This window comes from Mauremys reevesii, linkage group 10 (assembly GCF_016161935.1).
Source record: "Mauremys reevesii isolate NIE-2019 linkage group 10, ASM1616193v1, whole genome shotgun sequence".
Lineage (NCBI taxonomy): Eukaryota > Metazoa > Chordata > Testudines > Geoemydidae > Mauremys > Mauremys reevesii.
This window is the reverse complement of record NC_052632.1, coordinates 72778817-72801071: the sequence shown is the minus strand read 5'-3', so window position 1 is coordinate 72801071 and position 22255 is coordinate 72778817. Positions and strand designations below refer to the sequence as shown.

Here is a 22255-nt window from a genome sequence, read left to right as displayed (position 1 = left end):
TACAGAACCCCAGTGAAAAAAAAAATCTGAGTAATCCACCGAGTCTCTTTGAGTTTCACCGTGGGCTTTGTAAGGAACCAGTGCTATCAAAATTTAGACCTTTTCCTCACCTTTTTCTCTGGTGCTGAGCAAATGAGCTTTCTGCTCCAGATGATCTAATATAATCCAGGATGCTCAATGTTAAGTTCCTGGTGAAATGGCCTCTCTTGCCACTCATCCAGGCAGCAAGGTTATTTTGAAGATAATGCCATTTGGTTTGACCTGCTGTTGAGAGGTAAAATTGAATATACATCCCCAAACTTCCTAGGATCTTAAACATGTTATTTCAACAGGTGTATATATAAATCCTGATGCTGAAGCTAGTTCAGTCAGTCCCTTTATCTGAAGGGAAGTTTGCTATCAGACAAAAACTAAATCCAACAAACTGGTGTTTTTGTTTTGTTTTTTCCCCCATATTATTAGTTACTGCTTCATTGGAAAAATTGAAACCAAAAGTAAGAACTGTAAGCAGTTCTGTGCTATTGTCAGATATCTATTTTTATCAAGGATCCTGTGAATTACCTCAACCACACCTATAGCATTCTGGACACTGAGGAGGACTTCCAGGTAGGCAAAATCATATAATCAAAAATCTCAGCCATCTCTATCCTACCAGGTTGTCCTCTCTCTTTCTATATGGTGTTTCAATTAGGCACATGTCAAGTATTTTGGATGTTAAGAGTTAAAATGTCAGAAGATAAACCCGATTGAACTCATTAGATGAATTTCCAACTTGAAATAGACACACATGTGGGAATTACAGTCCTGTTTTTAGTAGCATCATGTCCTGAAAAGAAAAGACAAAGTGCTGAAGGTGAAGATGGTTACTCTGTCACTGCCCCCTGATAAATGACTGACCCATCTCATAGCTCTGTATTTTTGTGGACTGGGTCTGCAGTCTTGGGCAACTGAGTCCACTTTAAACTATGGTAATACTAGTAAAAGAATAAGGAATAATATGACTAGTGCTGAATTAGTTTAGGGAGAAAATAAGAATCCCTCCCCACCTCCAAAGAATACAACCAAACCTTTGCTCATTTCCAGAAGCAAGCAAAAGAGAAATGCCTGAAATATGGGGTTAGCTCTCTCAAACGCACACACGTGTCTCCCGTCTCCTGTCCCCGCTGCCCACCCCCCTCCGCTTGTCCCCTCAACATTTTCTAATTATGAGTCTCTGAGCTTTTGGGTTCTAGCTGGAACAGAAAGCAGAAGTTCTGAGATCTTGCAATTGTTCTGCAATATTTCCAACCCAGTCAGAAGAAGGAAGCATCAGAACCTCACCTGTTGTGAGATTTTCCAGTCAAATTGGGTGGGCTTCAGGGCTTCATCTCATTCATACAAGGTTCAGAGAAGCAGTCAGACTTGTGGACGTTTATCTGAACCAAACCTTTTAAGATACAGTCATTAATATTCTTTTCGATAAAACCAATCTACCTTTTATCTGGAGCAGGTTTGGATTAGCTCACTGAACCATTTGCTTAGCCCTAATGTACATCTTAAGAAAGAAAGGGAAAAGCTGCAGAGGCTGTTGCCCCTGTTAAGTTTCTGTCAGAATCAGTAGCTGTTTGCATCTTGCTAAATCTGCCCATCATCTTATTTAGTTTATGGCTCAAGCAAGAGACTTCTTCCGATAATCTCCATAATCATAAATGGTCACTCAATTTACAGAAAGGGAGAAATAGAATAAGAAACTCTAATCCTGCTTTACAGTTTGTAATCAATTCCTGCTCCTCTCTGGAACTTTGATTTATTTTATGGAGGGTCACAACTACAAATCTCAAAGCATATTTCAGTAAAAGCTGCAGAGCAATTTACTTTGAAACTCACCCCCCGCCTCCCTGGACTCCTACCCTTATGTCTGTGTGAAGCAAAGCTGTCAAAATATTTACACAATCTTTTGGTTCAAACATTCTCTTTGGGGAAAATACTATATTTAATAGTATCATTAACACAAAATCTTAAGTCCCTTGGATATGACATCTATTGAGTCCAGAATCAACTGTGAAAATTATAGTGCAGCCAACTACCCACCATTAAGTGGATTTCTGTTACAATTTTTAATAATAATGTCCTCCATCTTCATCAAGACAAAAACAATGATGCTTTTCCATAGAACCTTCCATAGCTTTTTACAGCAGAAACCTTGTAAAATTAACCTGACTTGAAAAGTTTCAATGTTGCTTACAGGGTTCTAAGTAGTATAGTGAAACTGACAAGAATCTTGTTAATTTCACTTTTTTGCTGCTTGACAAGAGCAGGAACAGAAGCTCTGGAGTGGTCTGTCTGCAGATTAGGTAAAACAGTACTACATCCATTCATGTTTTCAGGATTATCTTCATAATTATAAAGGAGTTTACTTTAAAACCTCCATGCTTGCCAAAGAAGGCTTCCCATTCACTGCTGGTGAATGCAATTTTTCAAGCCCTAGTTTACTTGTATTTTTTTCACTTCAGTAAGGTCTTTAAAGCTCATCATAAGTCTTCTCAGATAAAATATAATGGTTGTAAAAATGTATTAACAGTGAGGTTGACCATATTGCAGTAAGTGCTTCCTCAGATGGGGGGAAATATATTACAGGTGTTAAACCCAGAAATACTTTGACCAAAATAGTTTGTTTCTCTGCCTAATTCTCTTTCCTGTCAAGAAACTGCTTAATTTTCAAACTTAATTCCAAAAATTGAATGCATCCTTTCTTAATGACTCTCATTTCCAGCAAAATATAATTTGGCATAAATGAATTTTCTTGGCAGTTTATTACAGTATATTGAATGTAGTCATTAGATACGTTTGCTAGTTGACTTCCGTATTCCATCTGCTTTATATACTGTCCAATAAGGGTAAAGTCACAAAAGACGTAGGTGCCTAACTGCCACTTTAGAAGCCTAAATCCCAGAATTAGGCACCTCTGGGATTCACAAAAATCCTGCTCAGCTGCTACATAACCCTAAAATCGCTCATTGCCTGAATTTTTTCAAAGTTCCCTCTGCACATTAGTGCTGCAGCCCCACACCTAAGCCCCAGAGCAGTGTATGTACTGGAGGAAGATAGGCATTCCTCCAGCTAGCTTGCCTTCAGTGCCCGATTCGGTATGCATTCTCAGACCTCGCATACCAGATCGAGCCCCTGTAGCTCAGAGTACACAAAATGGGGAGGGGTCAGAGGGAGAGGAGGCCCTCCCTCATAATTTTTAGCTAAGTAGTTAGGGTACTTACTTGGGATGTGGGTGTCCCCAGGTTCAAGTCTCCCCTCTACCTGCAATGGAGAAGGGATTTGGACCGGGATCTGCCACCTCTCAAATGAGTGCCCTAGCCACTGGGGTCTGAGCTATTCCGATGTGGGGCGCTCTCAGTCTCTTCTGTTGAAATCGTTCCACTGTGGGTATTTAATGAAAGACTCATTGGACCAGAGAGAGAAAGCAAGCATGAAGATGACTCTGGAGGGTGGTAGTTAGAGCACTCGTATGGGAGGTGGGAGACCCAGGATCTAGCTCGGCTGCTCCAAATGAATTTTTTAATTGAAAAAGTGAAAAGACCTTTATTAAACAAGATATCATAGGTGCAGAAACAAAAGAAATATGCAGCATGAGGCCAACCTAGATTGGGACTGATCCTGCAAGTTACTGGGCACCTCAATTCCAATTGAAGTTGTGGGTGCTGAGCACCTCATAGGATCACCCGTGCCTAATCATACAACATGAAGAAAACATAGGATACTTTCCTTTTTTCAAGTCACTATAAAAACAGAGTAATAAAACTGACTGGAATACCCTTCTCCAAGGTAACAAGCATTATTATCAATGCATTATTATTATCACTGTAACTCGGGAAAATGCTTAAAGTCAGTTAATATTACAGATTGGTGTCATATGCAAAACCTACCAAAATATCCTAGCTATTGGTTATTATTCCTTGATACTAGATTTTATAGATCAGTCCAATTTTATTCACATGAGATCTCATTAGGGTTTTTATTTATGATGCCTATTCAAGATCCACGGAGCACAACTGTTACATCCTAGTCTCCAGAGTTGATACACTACGGGCCCTCCACACCTTTGGTTGTGAAGGTTTTTTGCAGGACAGGTATTGTAGACCAGATTGTTTTCTATTTATTTTAGCGTGCACCTTTTATCCCCTACCCACCTTTCTCCACTCAAATTAGTTTTGCTCTTGACATGAGAGAAACACAGTGGAATTTGTGCATGATTTCATATCTTTTTGTCACAAAATATGAGACAAACTTTTAAAGAATAAACAATTCTCTCTGGCTCCTAGGAAGTGTGAAGACTGCTCAGCCAAAACCCAAACATTGAAAATATAGTGGAGAGCAGCTTCCTAGCTGCAGGGAAGAGTCTAGGCTAGTCGAACAAAGCCAAAATTAAAATGTAAAATGCAGTTGACAGTGATTATTAATCCATTAGCTCCAGGGGGCCATCATGACCTCCCGGCCAAAGTTAAAATAACAAGACATGTTTTTTAAAAAATAAAACAAGATGCTTAATCAAATTAGACTCCCGCTTCACACATTCATTATTAATATGATGATGCCAAAAAGTAAAAGTTGTTTCTTTTAGATGAATAAAATGAAATTGGAATGGGAGCCATCCGCAGGAAGCAGTAATTGGTGAATCAGTTTCCCCAAGCATAAATTGTTGGGGCAGAAATCTAATCTCAGCTGCACCGTGCCTATCACAAGATATTAGGGAGAAAATTTGATGCTGTCCTGAACACTCATGCCCCAGTACAGAAGAAGATTTTGCCAGGTATGTGGCATTGCATGCCAATTACAGCAGAAATGGTAAGATCTGAGAGAGAGCTCTCAGAATCAGGTACATTTAGATTATTCTTTATTGGCAATTGTGTTTGTCAGCTTTAAGAAATGTCTTTACAAACAGTAGGGTGAATTACTGATCTCCAAGTGGAGTCTAAGTTATTAGTTATGAATGATAAAAGCCTAAATGGCTTAGAACTGGTCTACCTGAGGAGTCACCTCTCTCCTCATTCCATACTGCCACAGCTGCAGTCAGTAGGGAGGACCTGACTCCCCCCTCATTATGTAAGAGATGGGGTGGATGGATCGCTCTCTGTGAAGGCCCTGAGACTCTGGAGCTTGCTTCCACCCTTAGTCCAAAATAGCCCAAATTTGGTGATCCTTTAGGCATGGTGTAAAAACTATCTGTTCAACTGGGTTTTTGGAGAGGGCTGAGAGCGTGCTTCCCATAATGATGAAGGGGGTAGAAAGGAGTTTCTGTAAGTGTGAAAGGGAGTCACTTCTGTAAAGTGATTCTATAATGCTGCTAGGATTTATTGTGATGTTAGGGTGTCTAGAGCCTTGGATAGACTCTTTAGTTTTTTTCTATGCACTTTGTTTATTTAGATTTTAAAATATCTCCAGTTATCTATCAACAATTAGAATAGTGACCGTGGACCTATTCAAAAAATAAAAATCCCAGAAACTTCAGAGCTGCCCAAGTGTCTAAGGATTGTATCAGTATTGATAAATATCAGTTCTTCGACCTATTCCCAGAAGAAATCACTCATATCAAGGGTTAGAGGCTGGAACTGGAGATGGGGAGTACTTTCTGGCTTGTTGGCAATAAAAGTCTGATAGCTCATTACTAAGGTGGGAGTAATGCCGCAATACACAAACCAAAGCTATATTAAAAACATCTGGTCAAGAAGAAACACTAAATTTTCAACAGTGTTGTTGATTAAGGGCTCAGCTGGGTGACACACCTCTTTATGGTGCCAGCCGCACCCTACCTATTGCTGTCAAATAGCTCATAGGGAGATGATAAACTTCCAGTGAAATCTATCAAGCCATAAATTGATACTTTGGCATCCTAGCTACATCAAAGCAAAATCACTCATCCAGAGCTTCAGAGTCCAAATTCTTCTCCAAGTTGTTCATTCCTGTTTCCCTTCTCAGGAAGTTTCATTGATGAATTTTCATCCTTGAGTTTAATGTTTTTTCTTCTGACAACACTTTCAGATTCACTAGGCACAAAAACGTGACCTCAGTATTTCCTAAGCAAAAGTTATAATTGGTTGATATTCTTAACCCCTGCAAGTTTTTCTGCTCAAAGTAGCAAGGCTCAGATGACTATATATTTTATCTTTTAATGAATATTTGACTTGTGCATAACAGCTTCTAGTAGATTCTCTCATTCCCCCCTCCACTATTTCCACCCTATACACTCTCTAACTATAATCGCTTCATCAGATCCTGCACCACTGAAATCATGGGAGATTTAAAACTGATATAATTTGAGTAAGATCAGGACCTTCGGATATACCTCTATCTTTATCCACTCTGGTACATGTCCTTTTACAGATTTGTAGAAATACCCAGTGAAATTGGTCATATTCCAGACTGACGGGAGCCTCTTGACCTCCTGATTGGAAAATCACTAGTTGTCAAACTATTGTTCTCACAGATGGTGATTTGTAATCTTATCAGATTATAAGGGCTGCTCAGATCCCTCCATTTGACTGTCAAATTTTGTAGACATCTTAAATCTGTCTTCCAGAGAGTACTAGATAACATCTTATCCAATGTAATACTGAGGGCTAAATCCACAAAGGGACTTTAGGCACAGTCTTGTAATGCCCAACATTTAGGCACCCTGCCACCCAGTGGAATTCACAGCCCTGGGTTAGGTGCCCAGGCTCCCTATATATTGCATAGGATGAGATAAGCACCAAAAAATAGGATTCACAGAAGCCAGCAAGCTGAATGGGGAACTGCTTAAACTAACCAATAGGAAATGCCAAGAAGAGATGGAGCTCTAAGCTCCACCCCTCAAAGTGCCCCAGACTCTGTTCAGGATTGACAACCATGAATGCTCCTGGAGTTAGGTGCCTAAGCCAGGTCAGCCCTTCCTCATGAAAAAATGCAGGAAAAGGTGCTGGTGCCCCCCCTACCGCCTTATATACAATAGCCCAGTTGTTAAGGCAGGATGAGGGAGATCCAGATTCAAATCCCCACTTGATTTGGAGCAGGGATTTGAACCCACTAGTGGTGTGGGGAAGGAAACGACACCTAGTTTGAGAAACTTACCAGAGCTTAGGTGTCAAGCAGCTAAGCAGAATCAGGACTTAGGCAGTTTTGTGTGTGCCCATTGACAGAAGTTTTGGCGCCAGGGTGACTTTACCAGTGGAAACTTAAATTCCCACAGCAGCTGGGCAGAGGTTTTGAGGGACTAAATTTTGGACTTTGCCACTGAAGTGGCAGTTAAGTGCCTAAGTCCCTTTGTGGATATAGCCCTAAAGCCTAAAAGAGACCACACCATCTTGATTTAAAAATTATTGAAGTGGAGAAATGAAGAAAGAAAACAGAGTTATATTGGAGCACCTGGAGTCAGTCCAGACCAGTACAGTATGTGGTTTAAAACAAATTTTTTTCAGTTTTGCTCTTATGTGCAAAGCTGCTACATCATTCCTCCTCTGGATCCCAAACTAGCTAGTAAAAAAAAAAAGGCTAACAAAAAGTTTTAGATCATAAAGTGAAACCAACCACCCAAAAACCCCCTGATCAGTTAGAAACTGCCGAAAGAAGCAGTCAGTCCCAGACAAGCTAGGTATCAGACCCCACCAGGAGAATTTTAATACAAGAATCAGACAGTTTGTAACATTGTGGTAATATGCAGGGGAAGGGCACAGGGAAGAAAACGAGACCTTATTATGCTTTTCCTGAGGCTGGTAATGTATCCTTCATCTGATCATTATAAAGTATTTGTATAAATGAGACATTACTGGCAGCATTTGTAAATGATCTTGCTTGCAGTTGGCTTTTTGAGTTATATTCATGCCAACAAAGGGGCCCCCTTCCTTCCTCACTCACACATCCCCCAAGATGTTCTTCATGGGAGGGAAAGAATGTTAGTTATTTTCTTCTCTTCTCTCCCATTACTGTACACGCTGTCGCTGCTGCTCTTGGCCACCAGGGTAATCAGAATTATGTGTCGAAAAAGATTGACATCTGGACAGAAAGACTTCAGCACATCATCCAGGTAGTACACTGCAGCATATTCATCCCAGGATGCAGATAAGACAGGGAAAATTCTGAAGGGCTTTTGTGGAATAAAAGAGAATACATTGGGAAGGAAGAAAATGGATTATACTTTTTTCTTGGGAGGCTGTTCTGCTCCCATCTTTTCTCCTGTTCATATATGTAGGCAAAGTACATTGACAGTGTGTTAGAAATCATACAAATCACCTTTGGTCTTTGATGCCTACCAGCTGGCTCTTCTTTGTTGCTACAGGAAGGAACACATTAAGTTCTCAACATCACTACTACTACTAGCTACATTTTTAGAGTCAAAACATAATATTTTGCAGTCTCACTAATACCAGTAACTTAATAGCTGCACTATCAAGGGATCTATTCAAAATCAACTACAAATCTTCCCAGTATAATGCTGCTTGTGAAATCTTGAATGAAAAGTAACAAAAAATACTAGAAGAGGCAGCATGGTCCAATGGGCAGGGTATTAACTCAGACTCAGTAGACATGGGTTCTATTCTTGGTTCTATCACTGACGTGCTGTGATTTTTGAGTCTTCATGTCAACTCTCTGGGCCAGTTTCCTTTCCCACCCTTGATCTGTCTTATCTATTTAGACTATAAGTTTTTCAAGGTAAAGATTGTCTCTCACTGTTTATTTGTACAGTGCTTAGAACAATGGACCCCAGTCTTGGTTGGAGTCCCTAGATGCAACTGTAATACAAAGAATTAATAATACTATCAATGAAAATATACAGTAGAACCCCATTTATTTGACCCTTCATTATCTGGCTCTCCATATAAACCGAACAACTAGCACACACATGTCCAAAAGTAGGCAATCACTCCTGTGGCTGCTAGATGGCTCTTCAACCTCGCACTTTCCTGCTCTCCAGATTATCCAAATTTTTGATTATCCGGGTTTGGTTGATGCACATTTTATCTTTCTACAGACATGATCATGTTCTTTGCTTCAAGGCATTTCAGGATCTTCCTTTTACTGTATAATGTTTTCTGTAGAGATTTCTGGGCCCTAGTTCAGTCTGCTGTGCAGGTACCGCCTGCCTTTTTACTAGACACCAGGGCAGAAATGACATATTAAAAGAAGCACTTTTGACAGTTTTGTTGTTTCTTTTTTTCCACTGTGCTTTTTACCTTGCTGCCAAAAAAAAAAAAAAAAAAGTGTCCGTAACCTTTTTTTTTTTCCCCTGCACAGATCTCTAGCCAGTATTCTGTGTCTGAACCAGATGGAAGAACATATTAAAAGTTGCTTTTAAAACCACAGATAGAGCAGTGTTGCCAGTATAGCTGTTCTGCCAAAAACATGGTCTTGATTCTAGGATCTGTTGACAATTTCAAAAAATTCTCTTCTGGCAAGAGAGCCCAACAGTGACATTTTTTCTTTCAATCATCCAAACAACATGGAGAAACCTTATCTGGGACATAATTTCATATATCCATCTATTTTTGCAAACATTGGATTTGAGAATAGCAATGTAAGCACATTCACTTTCCCAAAAATGGCCAAAACAAAATCATTCCGAATGTAAGAAAAATTACTAGTACAATAAATAAATTTGACGCATTTGTGTCTGTTCTTCTACCTCACCTATGTGATTCCTACATTTTCAAAGTATTGTTTACGGTTTTACAACATGGCCCTTGTGGCATTTTGGGGTCCACCCAGCAGGCCAGTATGAGTTTTGGTCACCATCAGCCTTGTAACCCTGGGTGTCTTGTGGCTATGCAGCTTTGGACCCAAACAGCCTGCCAGCAACCCACAAGCCTCACCGTGACTTTGCCCAACCTGGTTACTCCTTGCAGTCTGACCTTAGTACCAGGGCTGGTTCAAGGATGTTTCGCGCCCTAGGCGAAACTTCCACCTTGCGCCCTCCCCCGTCCCCGAGCCCCCGCCCTGAGGAGCCCCCCCCATGGCAGCTCCCCCCCTCTGCCCTGAGGAGTCCCCATGGCAGCTCCTCCCCTCGCCCTGAGGCGCCTCCCTTGCAGCAGCTCCCCCCCTGCCACCCTGGGGAGCCCCCACAGCAGCTCCTCCCCACCCTGAGGCGCCTCCCCTGCAGCAGCTCGCCACCCTGAGGCACCCCCCTCCGCCCCAGCTCACCCCTGCCCCACCGGCTCCCCGAGCACGCTGTGCCTGCTTCACTTCTCCCGCCTCCCAGACTTGCGGGGCCAATCAGCTTAGGTGCTGCAAGCCTGGGAGGCGGAAGAAGTGAAGCAGCCACGGCGTGCTCGGGGAGGAGGCGGGGCAGGGGTGAGCTGGGGCGGGAAGTTTACCTGCATGCCGCCCCCCCCCCTTTACTTGCTGCAGGCGGCCCTCCCTGTGCTCCCCTGCCCCAGCTCCCTCTGCCTAAATGCCGGCGGCAACCGGGGTGGCCAAAGATCCGGCTGCCGCAGTCGCTGCCGAAGAAAATGCCGCCCCACAAATGCCAGCGCCCTAGGCAACCGCCTAGGTCACCTAAATGGTTGCTCCAGCCCTGCTTAGTACCCTTCCAACCCCAAGTTCACCCCCAAATCATCCTACTTCAGGGACTAGTCCAGCGTTTCGCAAACAGGGGTCGCCGCAGCTCCAGGCCGATGGGAGCTGTTGGAAGCGGCGTGGGCCGAGGGACTTACTGGCTGCCGCTTCCAGCAGCTCCCATTGGCCCGGAGCAGCGATCCGCGGCCAGTGGGATCCGCAATCAGACGGACCCGTGGACGGGGCAGGTAAACAAACCGGCCGACCCACCACGGGCTTTCCCTACACAAGCAGCGACCCCTGTCTGAGAAACCCTGGACTAGTCCCTCTGACTGGACCCTCACACAGAAAGCAAGAAGGTAAAACATTCCAACCTGTTACCTTTCTCAAAGTACACACTTCACTGAACTTACACAGCATTGATTATTTATAATGAAAGCAAAACAAATGTATTAACACAAGAGGATGGATTACGTGATACCAAGTAAAACAGATAAAGATAGAAATGGTTACAAGGAAATAAAAATGAAAACACATCTCTAAAAGTCTAAAACTTAATCTAGCAAAATACAGTCTGTTCAAGATGGTTTCTCTCACCCCCAGTCTCCTTTCCAGCTTTTACTGGCCAGGACCCATCACAGACATCAGATTGCTTGGTTTCGTTGTCTCCTAAGGTAAAGGATAAAGATGGAGTCTCTCTCTGTTCTTTATATCCCCAAAAGAATTGCCTTTGTCTTACAAGTCAGAGAGACCTCCTGGGGATTCAGTCTCCCATGTCTCTCTGTGATACAGGAGCTGTGTTAGTTCTCTGTCTCTTGGGTTCAGGATCAGGATAACCATGGCTCTTAGGGCACAGTCCTCCACCCAGTTCTTTGAAAATGTATCCATACTTTACATTTTGAATTTATTTTTCAAACATGGCAGACTTGCCTAGCGTCAACTCAAAGCTGAACATTCACTGAGATTTCTTCTTATCCCAGACAATTCCAGCTCCCTCACCCACTTTGCAGAATCTACACTTCCACAAGCATTTCCAGAAGGTGCTGCTCTTTGTGATCTGGATACAGGTGGCTTGGTGTTAGCAGTATAAATCATTAAGAAACCAGCTATTGAAAAGAAAGAGACTTTTCACAGTCATGGGGAAGACTCTGAAAGTAGTTGAACACAAAATAAATGACCAAACTATGAATAAATAGGACACAAGTATTTTTCCCTTAAATGCTTTCAACATGATGTGGCCTGAGAAAAGATTAGCAGTGCCAAATGCGCTATATACATTACAGGGGCAGGGACTGCTCAATTAGTCCAAGTACTGTATTGGACATCTAAATGCCTCTTCTTCCACAAAAAATAAACTTGCCCCAAACTCCTCATGCCTCCATGCCACCTTAGACAAGTACAGCCAAGCCCTCCAGCTTCCTGGGACTTTCCTGCCACATATGGCTGACCCATTGGCCTGATGTGTTGGTGCAGTAACTCTTTCTCTAATTTACCTGCTGAATTGGTCCTGACATACACACATGCTACCCGCCTCCCAAATGAATGCAATAAGGTAGGAACTCAAGGAGACACACATGTGTGGGTATCATTTATATACTGTATACTGTAAACTATTGGTTTGTACAAGTCGCTTTGAAGTGCCAAATGTCTGAGTAAGGATTTAGGAATTTTTAATTAAGTTCTTTATAGAAAATATATTTGTGCTTAACTAGGTTAACTCCTTTGCCTTCTAAACAAACAGACTGTGTTCTCCCTACCAGCTGGAAAAGCTCAGATTTGGCAAAACAAAATAGGCAAAATGTCAAGGTAAATCCCAAAAGAAAAGCAGACAATATTTGTTTAAAATGATAAAAAGATTTACATATGGGGTCTGAAAAATCTTGGTCATCAGAATTTCAATTGGCTTGTTTAAAAGACCAAAACAACAAATCAATTCAGTTTCTGTCTTGAAAGTCAACGAAATATTACGTTGAACTTCTGTTTAATGCTAACAAGCTTGGGAGTTTGTTTCTGTTTTTTCTTCTGTATGTCTAAGTTATGGCCTCCATGATCATAGTGTCTGAGAGCCTCACAATCTTTGAGAATAAATCCATTAGAAGATTGCTTAAAGCCACTTCAGCCTGTGCCTGTATTCCTGGGTGTACCAGATCTTACCCTGTGTCGTTATGGTCATGAGGGGGTAGCTCTCATTTTTTCTGTTTCCTTGGGCTTTGTCTTTTTAGCCCTGTCCATACTACAGCCTTGTCACATAGTTTGTGACATGGTTGGCTCTGAACATAGTTTGTGTTCACACCCAGTATTCTATATACTTGGTTAATAACCATGGCAGCTAATAGTATTCTGCCCTGGCCTGCAGTCTAAACAGGCATGTGATTGTCTTCCTGTATCCAGTTTGTAACACTTGTTTTGCTGTGGGCTTGGACTCTCTGACTGTGCCTGTAGAACTGGTTTTCCTTAGTGTGAGGCCTCTGCGTACTAGGACATCCCAGAGCGCGTTGTCCCCACATACTGTTAGTGGCCCACTGTATTCATACCCTCTGGGTGCTATTAGAGAGCTGCCTAGATTTTCCCAGCATTTTTTAATAAACACATGGGTAAGTAGTTTAAGTGTGGATGACGCATGGTTATGTTATAAAAATTGCTGCTGTGAGTACACAACTCAATCGTGTTTTATATAATAATCATAGGAGACCTGATGAACTGACTTTAAAATCATGGTTGTACTTATAATGTGGATGGGTCTTGAGGGTTTTGAGCAAACCTCCCACATGAGACTATCATTCTCCAAAAAAGTCCTGGACTGTCTGAGTCAAGCTGCGATGAACTCCATTTCCTATGTGTCTTCTACTTTTCTCTTTTAAAGCTACGTTGAAACGTCAGTTTAAGATCCATTAAACTTCAGTCAGCTACATGTTTTTTCAGTCAGCTTGTGCTTATAAAAAGATATAAACAGTAACTATAGCCATAACAATAATTAGCAGTTGTATGATATATTAGAAAATTTGCCCTAAGCATAATGGGAAAAATATTTACATGTACATATTTTCATCTAGTGCCATAACTTCTTATATTACATATGGACATTGTACTGGATATAGCTACTTCTAAAGACCACCAAAAAAGGGAGTGATTGTAAAGAGGGTTTATTATTAAGTGTAGTGTAGTTAATCTTATTTATACAAGATTTTAAATCACTCAAGATAAAAAGGCTGCGTTAGTGCTGTAAAATGTCAAGAAAGCCTGAAGTCCTTTAACAAAATCTCTGCATGTGACTAGGATAATCTGCATGTGGCTTGTTGTATTAAATTGTACTGAAAGAGTTTAACCTTTATTTGTACTTTACAGGTAGGGCAACCCAAAAAACAGTGAATGTATAAATAGCTAATTCTAACAGAGTTCTCCCACACTCTGCACTTCACCAAGTGATACTTTTGTAGATTTTAATGATCTGACAGTGATATTCTTGTCATTTATCAGTTTTTCCTCCTCCTTCAGCCATCTGTATTAATGAAATATTTATGCTGAGTATACTAAAAGCTTATAGGTGGAGGGGTGGGGTTCGTTATGTGGAACAACCACACAAATTCTATTATGAAAATTATATTAACTCTGTGTCCATGATTATGGGTTCTTGGGCTCAGAATGGGACCAGAGTTTGGCATGCAACGAAGTTGGGAGAATGAGTGCAACCAGTATAATCAAGCCAAGAGCACTAGTTAAAAAATGTAGAATTGTTTTCTGAAAATGTGAATGCCCCAATAACCCATATGTGGGAAAACATGACTGACATATCATGCAATTTCTTTAAATGACAGCTGAATTTGATCATGACCATAATAGTGCAGCGGGTGCACTAGATTAGAATGAACTGTTCATGAAGAGTTTGTCCAGTGTAATAGGCACAGACATGGTTTCCATCAACATCATGAATATACCACATACTATTTTTTTTAAAGAACAACACACTTTGGTTAGTCAATTGATGTAAAACTATCTATTTTTCCATGAGTGCCAGTTTCCCCTTTTGCAGCCATTGCATCTGTTTGGATGCATAGAGCAGTTGCCTACAAGTGAATGCAAAGTACCAGTGAAGAATGTTGAATTTTATTCCCTTCTCCTTCATTGTTAATTTTTTATTCTCCACAAATCTGATTCTGGTGCTAGCCATTCTTTTTACAGCAGGCATCCTTGCTGGGTGGTTAAACAACACAAGCAATTGAATCATGATTAACTGAAGCTTTTTGATTTCTTTGTTTTTCATTTTTGTATTTGATTCCATAACTTTTGGATCTTCGCTTATGTCAGTGTTCGTGCTTTTTCAGTTTCAGTCTAATATTTGTTCTCTAATAGTTTGATTCTTTAACTGCAATATCCCGTAGTAGACTTCTGGATTGACTTTCTTAATTTGCAGATATACCTTTAATTGATGGTATAAAATATAGTGCATTGGATTGTTAACCATTTGTCTGATTTTTCAATTTATTATAATTTGTTTTTGCTTTTTACCTTGTCTTTTTTGTGGCAGATTTCCATTTAATTTACTAATGAAAACTCTGAAAGGAACTATAGGCTTCCCCCCGGTCCCCTTCTGAGTTTGGAAACTTCTGAAGTTAAAAAGGAGCTTATTTTGTACACTTGTATGTTTCTACAGAAGCTCTCATGAAACCCTCCTGGACAAATTTGTGATCACTTGGTCTTTGTTTCACAGAGTTCACTGAACAATTGATTTGCCAGTGCAGAAGAAATTTAATGTGAGGGCGGTTTTGCTCTATTAGACTTGACAGTGTTTGAACAAAGTTAATACTCTTGCCTAACTGGCTTTCCAGTTGATTTCTATACTCAATATTACTGTGTAAAACCAAGTGGAACATTAAAGGTGGACTTGCATCATACCTGTAGAGATGTTTTTTTAATTCGAGTGCTTGCTCATGTCCATTCCATATTAGCTGTGTGTGCTCTCCACATGCACCAGTGCTGGAAGTTTTCCCCTCAGCAGTATCTGTAGGAGAACGGCTCTGGGTGCCCTCTGGAGTGGCGCTTGCATGGCACAGTATAAGGGGCGCCACCGGCTCCCCCCACCCTCAGTTCCTTCTTGCCGCCAGTGATGGTGCTGGAATGTCTGCTGCTTCAGCTTGTGTTGTTTCGTTCTCTGTTCTTGTGAACTTTGAAATCCTGTAAAATAGTTATACATAGTTAGTAGTTTCTTAGATACCCTTAGTAGTAGTTCTCAAACACTTTGTTAGTCGTGAACGGGACTCAGCCGGGAGACGGGGCATGCCCCGATCCCCAGGCTTTAAGCCCTGCAATCCACATACCAGCTGCCTAAGGTGCTTAGGTGAAGGGCACGTAAGTGACAAGTGCCGTATCTGCAAGTCCTTCAAACCTAGGACGAAGAAGGAGCACGATATCCGTCTAAGAGCACTCCTAATGGAGTCGGCACTCACTCCGGCACTGAAGCAGTGCAGTGTGCAGTGCTCCCCTGGTGCCATCCACAAACTAGCACCGGTCTCCCTCCCTAGCACTGGGGGCACTGATCGATGGACTCAAGGCGTACCTCTCCAGTAGATTGGCACAGATCCTGATGCACGTGCCACCCTGCAAGAACTTCGGAGAGAACTGTGGAGCAAACAGACAGCAAATTGCATGGCCTCAAGGACTCTTGCACGACTCTGATAAGGATAACTTTGCATCATATTTGAAAAATACAGGGATTGGTAGTCAGGATTCCTGGGTTCTTCTGCTTGCTCTCCCAGTGATTTGTGTGACACCTAGGGCAAGCCACTTAATCCTTCTGTACTTCACTTTTGCCACCTGTACTCTAACACCTAGGTCACAAGGACATTGTGAGGCTTAATGTAATGCTGGTAAAGCACAGTTAATGTAATGCTGGTAAAGCATTTTGAATCATTATATAAAAGTGCTACGTGAGTGCTGAGTATTTTTATTATCCAGTATTTTATTTGAGCAATTATTTTTCTCATTTATTTTGTTACAGCTGGTCCAAAAAAAAAAAAGAATGGAAGTTTCAAAAGACCAGGCAGACTTGGCTTCTTTTGCACATGTATGAGAAAGAGAAGGTTTGTATTAAGATTACTTTTTATTTAGTGAAATAATATCTTGGAGCAAGTAGTTATAAATTAGTTACACCTATTTTTTGTTAACCAAATGTTACTATGGTATCCCAACACATATGTCATTTTTGATTTAATCTGGACAAGGAGTCAATGTACACATTTGATTTTAAAATCAGCAGTGTTTAATGTAGCCTTTCAGAACAATTGGCAATACATGTTTGCCAATCTCTGCTTTAAATCGTTTGTAGTTAATGCAGCAAGACTTAGAAGAAAGGTCATAATAGACCATAGGTGGTTTGGAATGACCTTTCTCCTGTGTATATTAGATTGTTATAATTAATGTACAAAAGTATTATTGCATTTTGAATACAAATGAATGATAAATTTTGACCATATTTCAACTGTATTGATTAATCTGAACTTCTGAATGTGGAACCCAGTACTAATATCATAGATACTCACATTTTAGGCAGCTGAAGCTGTTGCAGATCCTTCTTCTTCGAGTGATTGCTCCTATCCATTCCATGTAGGTGTGCGCGCCGCGCGTGCACGGCTCTTCGGAACATTCTTAGCCTAGCAACTCCGGCGGGCCGGCTGGCGCCCCCTGGAGTGGCGCCGCCATGGCGGCGTATATATACCCCAGCCGGCCCGTCCGCTCCTCAGTTCCTTCTTTCCGCCCGTGACGGCTAGTAGGAACAGTGGAGTGCTCTCCTGTCCTCCACAGCTTAGCGTTCTCCCTTAGTTACTGTATATAGTTATCATAGTTGTTAAAGTTTCTTAATAGTTCTATAGTTAGTGGTATATTTCATTAGGGAGTTAGAGGGGTTAGCCCTCTTCTTCCGCCCCGGTGCGGGCTTATGCCCGGACCGGCGGGTTTCAAGCCCTGCGCGGCTTGCCAGCGGTCTATGCCGGTGAGTGACCCGCACGACGCCTGCCTCCGCTGTCTCGGAGAGGCTCACCGGTCGGACAAGTGCCCCATTTGCGTCGCTTTTAAGCCTCGCACGAGGAAGGAGCGGGACTCGCGATTGAAGCAACTCCTCATGGAGTCGGCCCTCCAACCTCCGGCACCAGCACGGCGGCGCCAAAGACTGCCTTGACTAGCGGCGCCGGCCGCACCCAGCCGCCCGGTGCCGAGGAGGCAGCTCGGCACCCGGCACGAAGACCGGCACCGCTCCGTCTCCCGGAAAGAAGCGCAAAGTGCGAAGGCGGTCTCGGACAAGCAAAGAGACCGTTAGCCCAGCCGCCTCCGACTGTAACGGTGCAGGCTGAGGCTGTGCACAAAGCGTGCACCGTGTCGTCGACTCGGCGCGCAAGGCCGTCGAGTCGACACCGCCCAGCTCCCGGTGCCCACCGGCGAGGAGCTGAGGCTGCCGTCCCACGCCGAAGCATTCGCGGCGGCAAGACATTTAATCGAACTTACCGCTGATGCAAGCGCTCAGCGGCGGTGCTACCGGTGCGGACTCTCAAGTCCATTGGGAAGCCACTTCCAATCGACCCCGTCCCGGGCGCCCGAGCGATCGCAGCACCGCCGCCAGGTCGCGGTCCCGTTCGCTCACGGCACCGCTCTCCGCAGCACCGGGCACGGCGATCCACGCCACGGCGTTCCCGTCTCCTCGCGGTCGCAGTCGGTACCGCTCCCAGTCGCGGTACGGTCGCGCCTCCGGTGACGTTCCAAGTCCCGGTCGCCGAGTCGACGGCACCGTAACAGGTCGGCTCCGGGCACCACGACAGGCGTCGAGACTCGGCGTAGTCGCTCCAGGCGCCGCCACGCGGTCCAGATCTGCATCCGGCACCGTCGGTCGAGCTCCGGCACCGTCGTTCACGATCCCGACGCCGCCGGTCGAGCTCCGGGCGAAGGTCGAGCTCGGCGCCGCCCGGTCGAGCTCCCGGCGCCGCCGGTCGAGCTCCGGCGCGCGACGACCGGCACCGTCCGCCCGGCACCGCGGGGCCCTTTACTCCGGCACCGGATGCCCGCCCGGCCACCACTTCGGCTCCTCCTGGCCATCAAGAGAGCCCTCCGTCGCCTCCCTGGGGCAGCGCAGTTGACTTCCGGGCGGGGTCCCTCCCGCCAGAACATGGACCACAGCAATGGGGATTCTGGGTCCCTTGGGCCGAACATGAACAGGGGCCCCCCCTCCCGCCGCGTCAACCAGGCTCGGTGCGGTCGGTACCGGTAGCCACTGTAAGCAGGCCACCTCCGTCCCCCACTCCTCAGCCCGCCCGATCACGGCACGCGCCCAGGGCATGGCGCGGTTCCGCAGACACGGTGCAGGCACCGGAGGAGGTGCTACCGGGTCCGTCCTCATCCTCCTCCCCCGATGAGGCGGTGGCAGGGGCGGCACCGTCGGAGCCCCCGCCGATCGACCTCAAGACTCACCAGGACCTTCTTAGAAGGGTAGCTAAGGCCATCAACTTACCCGTGGAAGAAGTCCAGGAGGTCGAGGACCCCATCACGGACGTGGTGGGGGAGGACGCACCCGTCAGGGTAGCGCTCCCCTTCATCCGAACAATACAGAAAAACAATGCCGCTATCTGGCAGTCCCCCTCCTCCGTCCCGCCTACAGCGCGCGGAGTCGAGAAAGTACTCGGTCCCCCCGAGGGGCTATGAATACCTGTATGTTCACCCGGCTCCGGACTCTCTAGTTGTCCAATCTGTCAATGACCGGGAGCGACACGGCCAGCCCGCTGCAGCGCCAAAAGCGAAGGAGTCCAAGCGCATGGACCTGTTAGGCCGCAAAATTTACTCAGCGGGCGGCCTCCAACTGCGTATCGCCAACCAAATGGCTTTGCTCTCCAGATATACATTCAACATCTTGGGCTGCCTAGCCAAATTTGCAGAGCTTACCCCGCAGGATTCCCGCCGGGAGTTCTCGGCACTGCTGGAGGAAGGAAAGCTGGCTTCCCGTACCTTAATTAAGGCAGCGGTAGACGCAGCGGACTCGGGGGCCAGGACCATAGCGTCAGGGGTAACCATGAGACGCATTGCATGGCTACAGTCCTCTACTCTGCCGCCGGAGGTCCAGTACACGCTCCAGGACCTTCCTTTCGAGACGCAGGGTCTATTTTCAGAAAAGACTGATACCCGCATTCAAACCCTGAAGGACGGCAGAGTGGCGATCCGCACATTAGGGATGCATACGCCGGCCACCCAAAGGCGTCCTTTCCGACAGCAACCTTATCGCCCCTTCCAATACAACAGACCTCGCCCGCCTAACAATCGGCGCTCGGCCCCCTTCCGCCGCAGACCATCGGGCGGACGGCGGAACCAAAGCCAGGGATCGTCCAAGGCCCCTCAGGGCCCAAAGTCGGCCTTTTGACGGGACGCCCGAGGGCCGCTCACCTCTCTCCGATCAGGATCCACCCCTTCTGTTTTCCGATCGCCTTTCCCGCTTCCTTCCGGCGTGGTCATCTGTAACTTCAGACAGCTGGGTCCTCAGCACGGTCCAGTACGGCTACCGCCTACAGTTCATTTCGCCCCCTCCCTCCCACCCACCCTCCCTGTCCCTCCTCAGGGACCCCTCTCACGAGCAAGTCCTCTTGCAGGAGGTCCAGTCTCTGTTGAGCGTGGGTGCCATCGAGGAGGTGCCTCCCAGCAGACGAGGCAGGGGATTCTATTCCAGATACTTCCTCATCCCCAAGGCGAAAGGAGGCCTTCGTCCCATCTTAGACCTCCGCGAGCTCAACAGATACCTGTGCAAGCTCAAGTTTCGGATGGTGACCTTGGGGTCCATTATCCCTTCCCTGGATCCTGGAGACTGGTTTGCTGCCCTCGACATGAGGGATGCCTACTTTCATGTGGCAATCTACCCCCCCCACAGACGCTTCCTGCGCTTCCTGGTCAACGGAGCTCATTACCAGTTCGCAGTGCTCCCCTTCGGCCTCTCCACCGCGCCGAGGGTATTCACCAAGTGCATGGCGGTCGTCGCCGCAGCCCTCCGCCGTCGCCGCATCCACGTCTACCCATATCTCGACGACTGGCTGATTCGGGGCCGCTCCCAAGCACTGGTGGCGAATCAAGTAACCGAGATTCTACATCTGTTCCGGTCTCTCGGCCTCCTTGTCAACACCGAGAAGTCCCTCCTAGTTCCAGCACAAAGAGTGGAGTTCATAGGAGCGGTCCTAGACTCCAATCTGGCCAGAGCGTGCCTACCTCGCACTCGGCACGAGACGTTGGCCTCCCTCATTCGGGCACTGCAGGCTTTTCCGTCAACAACGGTGCGATCCTGCCTCCGCCTCCTCGGTCACATGGCAGCGTCCACATTCGTGACTGCGCACGCCAGACTCCGACTTCGCCCGTTCCAAATGTGGCTGGCGTCGGTGTACCGCCCTCATCGCGATCCCCTAGACATGGTAGTGACGGTGGCAGAGCCCGCTCTCCGGAGTCTCACCTGGTGGCTGGACTCAGAAACGGTCTGCGAGGGAGTTCCGTTCCGCCCGCCTCGCCCATCAATCACCCTGACGACGGACGCCTCGGCGCTCGGCTGGGGGGCTCACGTAGGAGACCAACACACCCAGGGTCTCTGGTCACCCCAGGAGCTCTCCCTCCATATCAACGTCAGAGAGCTGAGAGCGATCCGCTTAGCTTGTCTCGCCTTTCGGGCTCACCTGCAGAACCGCTGTGTAGCGGTCTACACGGACAACACCACAGCCATGTTTTATGTCAACAGGCAGGGCGGAGCGCGGTCCTCTCCTCTTTGCAACGAGGCGTTGCTCCTCTGGGATTTCTGTGTAGCCCATTCGATTCGCCTCGAAGCGTTTTTTCTGCCGGGAGCGCAGAACACGTTGGCCGACCGCCTCAGCAGGTCCTTCGCCTCTCACGAGTGGTCCCTTCGCCCAGATGTGGCTTATTCCATCTTCCAGAGGTGGGGCTTTCCCCAGATAGACCTCTTTGCTTCCCGGACCAACCGCAAATGCCACAGGTTCTGCTCCTTCCAAGGCCAAGCTCCAGGATCCCTCTCAGATGCGTTTCTCCTGTCATGGACGGAGCCTCTTCTCTACGCGTTTCCTCCGTTTCCGCTCGTCCACCGAGTGTTGCTCAAGATCCGGAGAGACAGAGCCCGCATCATACTCGTCGCTCCGGCCTGGCCGAGACAGCATTGGTATACCCTGCTGCTCGAGTTGTCGGCTCGGGAACCCATTCCCCTCCCGCTGTGGCCGGACCTCATAACCCAGGACCTCGGCAGGCTTCGTCACCCGAACCTGCAATCGCTGCATCTCACAGCTTGGTTCCTGAGTGGTTGACCGACGAGAGACATTGCTCCGCAGCGGTGCAGCAAGTGCTGCTCGAAAGCAGAAAACCTTCAACGCGAACTACTTACCTCGCCAAGTGGAAGCGCTTTGCTCTCTGGTGCGACCAGGGAGATATCAACCCTTTCTCGGCCCCCATTCAGACTGTCCTCGACTACCTTTGGTACCTCAAAGGTCAAGGTCTTGCCATCTCGTCCCTCAGAGTGCACCTCGCAGCGCTGTCAGCATTTCGACCAGCTATAGGAGGTCGCTCGATCTTCTCCAACCCGATGGTGTCACGATTCCTTAAGGGGTTAGACCATCTATACCCGCAGGTGCGGCCTCCTGCTCCGACATGGGATCTTAACCTGGTCCTCGCCCAGCTCATGGGCCCACCCTTCGAGCCCCTTGCTACTTGCTCTCTCCTCCATCTTACCTGT

At 46.0% G+C, this 22255-nt stretch overlaps 2 protein-coding genes across 8 annotated transcripts in view; one reads left to right on the top strand and one right to left on the bottom strand.

Annotated features, from left to right (window-relative positions):
* Positions 1-11521, bottom strand: part of GPR146 (G protein-coupled receptor 146) — a 99585-nt gene extending 88064 nt beyond the window's left edge. Inside the window, exon 1 of one of the 2 annotated variants that reach the window (XM_039490114.1) lies at positions 11113-11521. The gene's annotated coding sequence lies outside the window, so the exon portion shown is untranslated. Of the gene's footprint in view, positions 1-110; positions 186-11112 lie in introns of those variants that run through there. The other variant, XM_039490116.1, reaches the window with a different exon arrangement.
* The window catches only part of C10H7orf50 (chromosome 10 C7orf50 homolog), a 210276-nt gene that overhangs the window by 165965 nt on the left and 22056 nt on the right, over positions 1-22255 (top strand). For all 6 annotated transcript variants that reach the window (XM_039490127.1, XM_039490123.1, XM_039490125.1 and 3 more), the window contains one exon: positions 16511-16592. In XM_039490127.1, the coding sequence (XP_039346061.1) occupies positions 16511-16592 (82 nt within the window). The remainder of the gene's footprint in view (positions 1-16510; positions 16593-22255) is intronic.